The sequence below is a fragment of the Hyposmocoma kahamanoa genome, unplaced genomic scaffold (genome assembly GCF_003589595.1).
Source record: "Hyposmocoma kahamanoa isolate Upper Pololo Valley unplaced genomic scaffold, ASM358959v1 202, whole genome shotgun sequence".
NCBI classification, from domain to species: Eukaryota; Metazoa; Arthropoda; class Insecta; order Lepidoptera; family Cosmopterigidae; genus Hyposmocoma; species Hyposmocoma kahamanoa.
In genome coordinates, this window is record NW_020653726.1 from 19709234 (window position 1) to 19720887 (window position 11654).

General features: G+C 37.5%; 1 protein-coding gene across 1 annotated transcript; it reads right to left on the reverse strand.

The window, feature by feature from the left end:
* Positions 1–747: 747 nt before the first annotated feature.
* LOC113226860 (ELAV-like protein 1) lies at positions 748–2703 on the reverse strand. The gene has a single exon (XM_026459641.1). The coding sequence runs from the start codon at positions 2382–2384 to the stop codon at positions 1302–1304; it is 1083 nt and encodes a 360-aa protein (XP_026315426.1). The 5' UTR covers positions 2385–2703; the 3' UTR covers positions 748–1301.
* Between the last annotated feature and the right edge of the window lie 8951 nt (positions 2704–11654).

Consider the following 11654-nt stretch of genomic DNA (forward strand, 5'->3'; position numbering starts at 1 on the left):
TAATAACCAACTTGAGTACTGTGGGAAAGAGCTTAAATTCCAAAGAACAAATTAAATGGAATTGATGATTGTAAGGTACAAGTTAAACTTACTATGCGAGTAAAAAGTACAAAATGTTGACAATATCATGTAAACACATGATGATTTTTTAACATTCACCATATTTTTAATGAATTTGTGCATCGATCGAGCTCCGAGTCCGTTCATAAGATACTCTTATCAGGCAATGTATTTTTTTAATAATACGGGAAAAGGGACTTATACCAAATTTCTTATTTTCTTCAGAAAACTTGAAAATATTGCTGGTAGTTCTTTACAATATCATGTCAGAACTGTCGATTTTTATTGTTTTATGTAAACTTATGAAATGGAAGCAGTAGTACTATTATTAACATTCACTACTTTCAAAGAAGTGTCCGTAATCAGTCATAATTTTATAAACTGTTTCTTTGGTTTTAATAATTCTGTAAATACATATTTTCTGCATTTCAAATAAACTATAACAAATTTTTATGTGTATTAATAAAATTGCACTGTTTGTCATAAACAAAATGTTGTATATCTCTTTCTATACTTTTTATTTTTACTTAAAGTAAAAAGTTATATATTGCACTGTTACCTTTTCATAATATATTTTTTGCTGGAGCTATATAAACTTTAAATAAATATTTCTGTACTTTAGCCATATCTATGGACAATGATGACAATACTGTCACATAATACAGTACCATTTTCTATAATGGCTTTATAGTCTGGACTATAGATACGATGTTTGACTAAGTAAACCTCAGTAACATATTTATTTGATAATTTTTTAAATGAAATAAGTCCATGAAACAAAAAATAAGCAAGGTATTTACTTATTGCTTATTTCTGAGTATTTACAAACACCAAACAACACAAATTTAGGTTAGTAAAAATTGTTTCAAAATGATACACATAGCGCCATGTTGTAAACATAGATGAAACAAATTATTGGCCAGTTTTTTTTAAGATTTGTAAATACTGTAAAATAGTAATTTTGCTCCTAAACACCTTGCTTTTACTTTTAATTATTATTTCATATATAATTAAACAGTTTAATTGAAGCTGCCAGTCATAACAAAAGTAAAAATATTTTTTCTGTGTAACTACAGTATGCGGTTTTTTTGGAGGTTTGTACTTCTCACACTGCTTTCTATTGACATCATGTCATGATTTGCATCACATGGCAATCCGCTAATCAGTACTAAAAAATCTTGATGCTAAACCATGACAGTTGATTGCATTAGCTACAATTTATTGACTAGACTTTGTGATACTTAAGATTTACTTTTGTTCGTTTTGAAGCTGACCTGCAGCACTTGGCCGTTGAGCGAATAGCCGTTCAAAGACTGGATGGCGACCACGGCTTCATCATAGTTGGTCATTGTGACAAAGCCATATCCTTTGCACTTGTTGGTTGTAGGATCTCTAATAATTTTGACACTTTGGACTGCACCAAAGGGACCAAACAGCTGCCAAAGAATACTTTCTTCCGTATCAGCTCCAATGTTGTACACAAAAATACACCAACCAGAGCCACCTAGAGCATTACCTTGGATGATGGGATCTGCCAGAGGAGAGAATCTCTGGAGGCCCTTATTAATAGCAAGTAGAGCCTTACCAGCAGGGCCTACGAAGCGGCGTGCTGCTGCTGGAGCCAAATAAGCAGCGAGTGGAGCCAGTGCCTTGTTCTGATTACTTGGATTGTTTGCACATTTCACTGTGATTGGTTGTGTACCCCCAGGAGGTATGGTGCCGTTGAGTTCACGTATTGCTGATTCAGCCTCGATTCTCTGGTCATATCGGATAAAAGCAACACCTCTTGATGGCCCTTGCATTGACTGATCATCCCCTCCGCCTTGCAGCAAATGTCCCACGTTAACATTTTCATGTAATATGCGCGAACTAATGATGTTACCGAAAGGACTGAACAGTTTCTCCAACTCGTGCTGCGTCATATGTTTAGGCAATCCAGACACATACAAATTAGCTCCTTTAATGGCATCAGAACTTGGTCGAGCATAGGAAACTTTGATAATCTTGTTCTGTAATCGTAAACCGTTCAGTGTGTTCACTGCCTTCTCAGCGTCTTCTGCTTTATGGTAATTGACGAACGCGTAACCAAGACTCTGCCCATTGAGAATATGATCAGGGAATATGGTCACTTTGTCTCTAATGAGCTTGCAACTTTCTACTTCACCAACACTTGAAAACAGTGATCTTATCTCCTCCTGAGTCATGGTTTGTGGCAGGTAGTTCACTATGAGATTCGTCTTGGACTCATTGTTACACGGCTGAAGTTTGCTACCATTTTGCGTGGGTTGATTAGCGTTCATGGTGTCGAGTGAGTTTGCCATCATTTTCGCTGACTCCTGTTTACACCAAATTAGGTGAAATGTCTCACTAAATGTAAATTATTACATAAATGAGGATATATTCCAATTAGATCATAAGTTCTCCGCTAGCTGTACTAACACCACTTCGCGTTGACTCGAAGCATATGCAAGGGAAAGAAAATCAATAAGATGCTGTTCACTCTCGTACTTATCCTGCGCTCGGTGTCACGACACCTGGGCCGTTGAATCAAAATATGACCAGAAGCACAAAAGAACTTTAGTTTATTAGATCTTAGCGAGAATATGAAAGCAAAGTGAAAAGGAAATCAACCAAAAATCTATGCGACCTATTCTCGTAAATTCATTTCTTTCACTTCACTTTCTTTTTAAAATGTTGCCAATAAAAGAAAATATTTCCTCAATTTTGGATGTGGGGTAATAAAGTTGGGAGAGCTGCTGCTTTAACAATGCGATCTATTAGGAATAGTGAGGTATAGGATAAGTAAAGAGACGGTCAGGAGTTTGTCTCAAGCCTGACAATTAACATTTAAACTTACTCTAGTCCGCTTACGATGGCGAGGACGGTCCAAAGTGTCTAGCTTGATGTTCTCTTGACTCTACGCCGTTACAAAATTTTAGTTTTTATTTTTTTTTGTAGAATGTGTATTTATCTGTGTATTTTGTTGTGTCCAACAGGGTCACAAAGTTCTAATTTAAGCGTGTCAACCATTTTTACATTGTGTACTTTTTGGAACGCATTATAGTATTGATTATTGAATAATCAGTAATTTGACAGGAATACCAGATAAAACTGACCATTACAAAAGTAGCTGGCATTATATGGATTGTTCTCATAAAAAAATGAAATATGAAGCTTTTATTTCCTTAAAATAACTAGCCTAAGCTTTGTTATATTTTGATATAAAAATTTGCCTTAATGGTGATTTATTATTTCTGTAAATTTTCGTAAGTGAATCTTAACACTGTGCAATTGACAATAATTGCAGAGTGCAGTGTACAATGCTATCATTTGATACCAAAAAAATATAGGTGGAAGTACTTAATTATTATTATGTTTTTATTTCGGTGTAATTTATTAATTTATACTATATTATGCGCTGTATCGAGTTCGCCGAGTTCATTTTGAGTTAATTTCGGGTGATTTTTTTAGCTTACAACACCAAAGCAATGCTGCCAACTGTTTCAATTTAGCCAACATGACAGCAGAAAGGCGTTCACGGAGATAGTTTGAAGATCCAGAGTTGAGACGTTATGAAAATTTAAGATTTTTTTTATTGTATTGTAATTAATATTAAATTTATAACAAAATATTAAATAATAAATTAAATACCAGTTAATAAAATATTATGTAAATTCCATAAAAATATTCATTTCGAATTTTTTTTAAAAAAAGGTATTTTTACATCCGAAAAGAATAACGGCGTAAACCCCCAAATTTTCGAATGCCTGCTTATCAAAGTTATATTTCACCTAGGTGATGAAGCGATGAATCTAAAACGTCGTACATTGTTTAAATAGGTTCTATTATGTACGCTGTAATTAGACTGAATAATCTTGAAAGGGTAATATTTTCAAAGGACTTATTGAACAAGCCCTCGAGTTTCGAGTTGGTAACCGTTAAACTATACGTGCCAAAGAGCTTGAATTTGTCTTTGATTGCTTGTTTTGTACATACATAACATTAGAGTCCTTTCTGTGATTTGTAGCTTCTTAAATTATTTTGTAGGCGTTTTATGATGACGATTGATTTGTAGTGATTTTTTTTTATTATTTTGTTAGCGCTTTTTACATGGACAAAAAATTGCTTCGGTAAACTCAGACAATGGAGCACTTGGTCTGGCTTCGATTCCCGCCTAAGATAAATATTGAACTTAATTTTCTAAACTGGTTTTGGTTTATACGTACTCTAAAGTGCCTCGGAGTTACATAGGTACTACAAATCTTTTTGTATGTTATATTTCATAGTCTCTTTAAGTTTTAGTTTTATACTTAAATTGACTTAAATTGTAAATTTAAATGTAATTGTTTTTGGCGCCTTTTCTTCACTTTTGTTTTGTTTGGATACATACATGTTTTTTTAATAAATTAATAAGCTGTAAGTACATTTGCTTTGGCCTTGTTTACAAAATTGTATAACCTGTGACTTAGTAAGTCATAACCTGTGACTTACTAAGTCACAGGTGACTTAGTAAGTCACAGGAAACTTAGTAAGTCACAGGTGACTTAGTAAGTCACAGGTTATGACTACGATATTATAATGTCGTCACTGGCCACCACGATCGTCACGCTCTGGTGCGTTGAGGGGTTTATTAAAACAAACTACCGCTGGGAATAAGTAACTAAAATTGCATTTATCTGAAAAAAACAACACATTTTATATAGTTCTTAGGCGACTGTTACATATTGGACATGAAAATAGTTTTTCGGATCTAAATCACGTAAATTCGTTTTGTCAAACAAAGTATTTCCTCTGATGAAAAATTCCAAGCAGGCACAAAACTGCAATACTGCTTATTAATATGTTTTTCACCTCACTAGCTCGGAAAGGCTTTCTTTTTCTTTAGAAATCTACGCGCAAAAGCGTTTTTGCACGCTAGTGTGGAAAAGGTTTTTGAAATTCGAACTTGACGATGGACTGTGCACCTAATTTTTTCTTTTGATGAAAAAAAATTGAACAATGACACGTTCAAATAAGCGACTTGTCGTACATTACTTATTTTTATGTAATATAAATCCGTGGGTACATTTTATTCTTATTATTGTTGACATTAAAATGACAATGATAACTAATTGTGTTTATTAAATTATTTTAATTCTTTGAAGAACTAAAATAATTTCAATAATCATTTAATCACACAAAATAAAAGTACAAGCAAGAATAAAAATGGATGAGGTAAGTTCAGAACGCTTCAGAAGATAAAAATGTTTTAATTCAACTGTTTTTCTTTCATCTACCATTTCCCTATAGCGAGGTGAAAAGTTGTTTTGCGTGTCGTGTCTTGAAACCCTCGCAAGACTCAGGAATCTGTTTTTGAACCACATACGAAGCGATCTTAACTTCCTTTGCTTGTTCTGGTTTCAATACAAGCACTGGCATCAAACAACAACTTTGCAGCCTTGCTCAAATAACTATTCTATTAATTTACTTCTAATTTCCTTTTCATTTATAAATTTAATTTCGTAAAATTTCATATCGTTCAAATAAAATATTTTGCATAATGTAGCGTAAATTAGAACGTTCTTTATTATAATAAAAATAAGGTATTTAAATTAATAACTTTCTAAGTATAGAATAATTATAAGTTTTTATAAAAATACCATCTCAAAAATTTGTGGGATATTTGAATGAGATCACTACTGACGTACCTCCTCTCCAACAAAATAGAATTAGGTATCGAAATCGGTTCACAAATATCTACGTATCTACAAGTATTTACGTACAAAAAAACATTTGAATTGAGAACCTCAACCTCCTTTTTTAAGTCGGTCAAAATAGGGTGGTTTGCATTTAATATAGACGTAACTAGTTGATGAATTTACTCTCTCAGTCAGCCGTGATCATGGTTTCTACAAAGGGCCCGAAATAACGCGTCCGTAAAAACACGCGGTTCTGTTTCGAAAAATAGTTTCCTTTCTGGGGGTCTAATCTCGATCTCCGTCCGAAACAATTACTGCCAAATAAGCAATACTTGACCAAATGAAAAGACGCGTGATGCCAATGAAGCTTCATTCTTGATACTTGTCTTTTCATTTTGTCGAATATTACTTATTTGACAGAATTGCTTCGGACAGATGTCAGACGGAGATCGAGAGTAGACCCCCAGAACGCATTTATGTTTCTAATTAGGTACTACTATTTATGAAGCGTTAGAACTCTACCAACCTATATATTTGCGGCAGAATGCCATAATTAAAAAAACTATGACATGATATATTTATCAACATAAGCAATTGACAAATTCCATCGTATATCATGTAATATCAAAAACAGCGTTTTGAAAAAACCTACAAAAAGGATTTCTAGTTTTTTTTGTAATTTTTAAACTTAGTAACATAAAAAAATACATATACCTTACTTTGTACATTAGATATTAAAGAATTCTATGCAACCGTTATAATTTTACTTTGCAAAATAAACTATTTCTATTGAAAAACGAATAAATTTCTTTACTATGATACAAGCCGAAAGTTTCTTGTTGCCACGCCAGCAATCAAGCTACATATTGACGTATCTTGTTCCGTTGCACTGGAGGCGATTTTTGAACAAAAACGCGTAGTCTGATGTGCCGTTGTCCGTACCTTGTGAAACACTGTAAATAATTACAAAACCTAAAGGTTTACACCTTGTTTACTGGCCTCCAAATTTTGCTGCTATGATCTTTACTAGGCTGTACATAGATTCAAGAGTGGGTGTGGCTTCACACTAAATTTACGGTCGAATACCATTACCATAGTAACGATTACTGTTTGAATAAAAGGAAATAGATTGTCGATCTCTTTTTGTTCGGTTTTAATGGTGATCACTCGCACTTATTTATTCATCCGCCAATTGCATAAGCGTGCCTAGAAAATAACTTAACATATAGATTACACGAGCACGAAACTTGCTAATATTAACAAAACAATTTCTTTGTACGTTTAAGTAAAATTCGGATTTACGCAACTAATCAGGTAGGTACGTATCTTGTTAGTCAGTTGAATGGGTTATGTAACTTCTAGGAATTATTACTAATCACTTAAGATCTGGAAATTAGTAAAAGACATAAAGACTCAAAGTTCATCTTGACTGGCCGATGATAAACAACTATGTATCATCGTAGCTTTAAGAGGAACAGCAGTGGATACTTTATCATTATGGCACAATCGCAGTGACTCACTGGCTGCCGGGTAACGACTCTTTGGTGGTCCGAGTTAAAAGAGATGTAAGTTTTTTTTTTTAAAGTAAATAGACTTACTCTTGACCGCTACCTAGCCCTAGAGTTCACCTAGAAGATGACTATTCAGTTGGACCAGTTAAAAATACTCGGGTTGTAAGTGCTCGGAAACACAGTCGCGGGCAGGGAATCCCATTCTTGGGTTGTGTGCATAATAATAATAATATTTATTCAGTGAAAAATGTACATCATTACAATGTTAAGCTAAAGAAGCTTGTTTTTTCATATTTCACCAAAATTGGCATGCAAATAATATATGGTCATCTATATTTTATAATGTAACAATTTCAAAGCAATTCTAATAGTAGTACAGAGTTATTAACATTTATTAAAATACAAAATTATTGGCATGTCATTAAGAAATAAAAAAATCAAATTGGTAATTTTTTTTTCTTTTTGCTCAAAAAATTGAATTAAATATTAACATACTATCATAGCCATTATCATGTCATGAAGATGTGAAAAAAAAATTCATAAGTAGTTTTCTTTCTCTTTGGTCAAAACAAATTAAATTAATTTAAATTAAGTAGTCAGGTTTGTTGAAATTTGTATGAAAATAAGTCTTTAAAGGAGTAGAAATTTTTGTCTCTTAGCCGAAGAGCAATTAGTACGTCAGAAGGGAATAGACTTGTGCCTGCTCGGGCTTTAGAGGAACGATTCCATTTGGTTCATAGGAGTCTGAAAGTATGAAGTAAAAACAAACTTGTATTTGAAATAACGCCTTTTGAAATATGTATAGCTATTTTTTCTTGCCCGATCATCATCTTCAGAAATGGGTGGTTCAAGAAAATGTCAAAGATATCACGTGACTTATGGTGATTGGGAATTTCGCACGCCCTTAAATTGTTAAGTGTAAACTTATAGGCGTTAGTTTGCAGCGTAGGGTATAAAGTTTAGTTAGCCCTCGGATAAGTGAGTCGACCATTAATCATCAAGTCGGATTGTCTCGTTAATGGGTTCCACCAACATAGTGGACCCTATATCTTACGCAACGTCAAAACTTGTATCCATACGACACCTAATATATATAACAATAGCATAAATAATAAGCATAGGCCTGGCAAACTCACGGGCCGCACAAACTTGTAAAAAGACTAAAAGTAACAGAAACTTTGGTAAAAAATTATCAATAAACAGTATAAAACCATTACGCTCAAATCTACCACTGGAGCAGTATTTGATTACGTGATTATAATCGTTGAGTTTAGGTACATGCAGTAATTCTAAGAAAAAAAAATTGAATGTATAAGATGCACGTAATATGAAATTTTGTTTAATGCCTCCTCCGAGTTGATGAAGAGTATTGGCGAGGAATCATCGCGACGAACCTAATCGTACAATTTTGCACCCAACAGTACTTTCTTCTCATTCGCCTTCGTCTTTGCTTGACGAAGTAGGTATTTGTTTCTGGCGGAAAGATGGTCATACGCTCGTTTACTCCGGAAAAGCCTATATACGGTGCCTTTGGCGCCGGTGGTGCTGGCGTCTTGCCTCCTCACAGGATTTTCGCAGCAGGGCGAGCTCCTTGGACCACCAGCTCACCTTGCGCCAAGGGGGATGAGATCTAACACGTGTCGCACACGATGGTTAACGCTTCCCCCAGCCATTGAGCCTCCCTCCCCACTACGACCGAACCTTCGGGTATTGGCACCCAGGCCTGGACAAGGCCCGCTTCCTCCAGCAAATTCCTGTCCAGGCGCTTCAGGGCCCAACGAAGACCGTCAACCAGCTCGGTTGGAGAACGGTTTGGACGTCTCGGGGTTGCTGGGAGAGCGGAAACATCATACCGAATATACCGGTGGTGCTATAGTGTTTCCGTCTCCTCGAGCACTTTCCAGCCCTGGATACGGCGTGCCAGGGCGGCATTTGGGAACGTGATATGCACGATGGAGCCACCCTGTTACCATACGCACGTATTCACGGATCCTCGGTTAATAACGACCAGTCCGGTCATAGCCGCCCAGTCCTCCAACGACATGCCACGTGCGTTAGTCACCAGAGATCCCCACGCCCTGAACTTGGCGTTGAAGTCTCCAGGCACGACCACCAAGTCGGGGCGACTCCTGTCAATCAGAGCGCCAAGCTTGACCAGATATTGTTCGAACTCGGCAAGGATCCGGTTAGGAGAGGTACACCCCGACGAACATCACTCCTCCTACAAAACCATGGCCCCTCACTACCCTCTTGAGTGGCGGGGAGGCAGGGGATGTCCGGGCCATGATGGCCATCAAACCGTCCCAGTCATCCGCCCAGTTATCCCTAATCGGGACCAGGTAAGGTTCCGCGATCACGGCGACGTGTATGGACCACTCTGCCAGATTCTGAAACAGGAGGTCCTGAGCTCTGATAGAGCGGTTGAGATTCCCCTTATGGACTCGGATGGCCATCTTCAATCAATGGCCATTTCAATACCGCCGACGGCTGAATTGGTTACGGGCGAGATGGCGGTGAGGGGCCCTCGGAATAGCCTCCACCAGCCTCCACATACGCGCAATTCAGCGCATTTCAAAGGCCTGAAGACTGACAAAGCCTGAAGCCTTTTGGCAGCTCCAAGACTCGAGCATCAGTGGCGGCTTGCCTAAATCTAAGGTCGTTGATACCGAGGTCCTCAAGCGCGATTTTCTGCTTGGCCTCGGCTAGGAGTGTAGCATATGACACCCCTTTTTCTTCGGCTCCCGGTCTCATCGTCAGCATAACGGCGGCTGACTGAGGGGGTTCGAGTTTACGTGGCGGCCTCTTCCGCCCTTTTCTTCGCTTTATTTTGACCTTCGACTGCTGTGGGGCATGAGCCTGTGCGGGCTTGGTCTTTTTCTAGAGCTTTTTCTTTTTCATATTTTTTCATTCTTCTTTAGGGGAATCTGCCGTCTGAATAAGTAGTGTACCTAATTGGTTTCCCTATTTTTGGACTCCTTTGAGGCGAGCCACCGGAGGAGAAATGAGACAAAGTGTTTTACTAAATGAAATGGTTTAGGTATTTACTATTAAATAACGGTCTTACAAAAATATACGATATACCCAAATATATTACCTAAAGGACGTGCTAATATGTTATACGATAAGATGTACTTTATCCGATCATATAAAATCCTGAAAACAGTCGCAATACCGCAGTCCTTGAAGACAAAAGTCTTCGAGCAGTGCGTATTGCCAGCGACAACCTACGGCTCTGAGACGTGGTCACTTACTATGGGCCTCATAAAAAAGCTCAAAGTTACTCAACGAGTGATGGAGTGAGCAATGCTCGGCATATCTCTACGTGATCGAATCAGAAATGAGGAGATCTGTAGAAGTACGAAAGTCTCCGACATAGCTCAAAGGATTAGCAAGCTAAAGTGGCAGTGGTCAGGGCATATAGCTCGTAGAACTGACTGTCGCTGGGGCAGAAAGGTTCTCGAATGCAGACCACGAATCGGCAGGCGTTCAATGGAACGGCCCCTTCTGGATAGACGGAAGACCTGGTACGGGCGGTCCGATCGACTAGTCTGGAAATTTTTGGAGAAGGCTTATGTTCAGTAGTGGACGTCTTCTGGCTGATATGATGATGACATAATTTTTATATGAAGATATTTATTTCATTTTACGTACTTCCGAGAACCTACAAAATTTTGGTTTTCTACTGAAGCCGTATTAGTAATTAAATTAACATTTAACCCAAAAATTGCGAATTGCCTGACGATTTAATAACACGCCGCGCCGTCCGCTGCCCCGTCAGTCGCCATCGGACGCTGTTCGACGTCGGATCTGTGTGAAATTTTCTCCGCTTATTCTTATTTTATTCACATTCATTTACAGCGCGCGGATTGCGGGACGCGCGATGCGACCTCCCACACCTCAGCTCCTAAAATCTAGGCTCGCGTTGAAATATCCCGCCTTAAAGATGTAATATTAAACTTAGTAATTTATTTAACGCTACTAGTTTATGATTTACCCCACCGTACGGAGAACGACGGTCGTTTTCAGTACGTTCTTAGTACACGCGCACCGAGAGAACTGAAGGCACCGCTTTCCCAACATCTAACCGTTCGGTCCGCGTTTGATGTTGCAAAGTCAGTAATGAATGTACGTTTATATTTATTTTATTCGGAATTTCGTCTTTATTGTTTCATGTAAGCACGCGCGTGTAACACATGTGACGTTATTTTCGAGGAAAGATTGACAGCTTGGAGTACCCAAATCTTATGTTATTGTGTTCATGTAGAGCCTGGTGGTATCTAAGCATCATGTCATGCAATTTCTTGTGTAATTCGTAGTGAAGTTTGAACGAGCTTCGGGTTTTTCAATTTCGAACCGAAGCCTGGCCCGAATCCGACCTCTATCAAATGCACCTAGTACTTGACTA

Bases quoted from the DNA above. Each gene is read 5' to 3' on its own strand.
- LOC113226860 (XM_026459641.1), bottom strand. From the start codon at position 2,384: ATGATGGCAAACTCACTCGACACCATGAACGCTAATCAACCCACGCAA.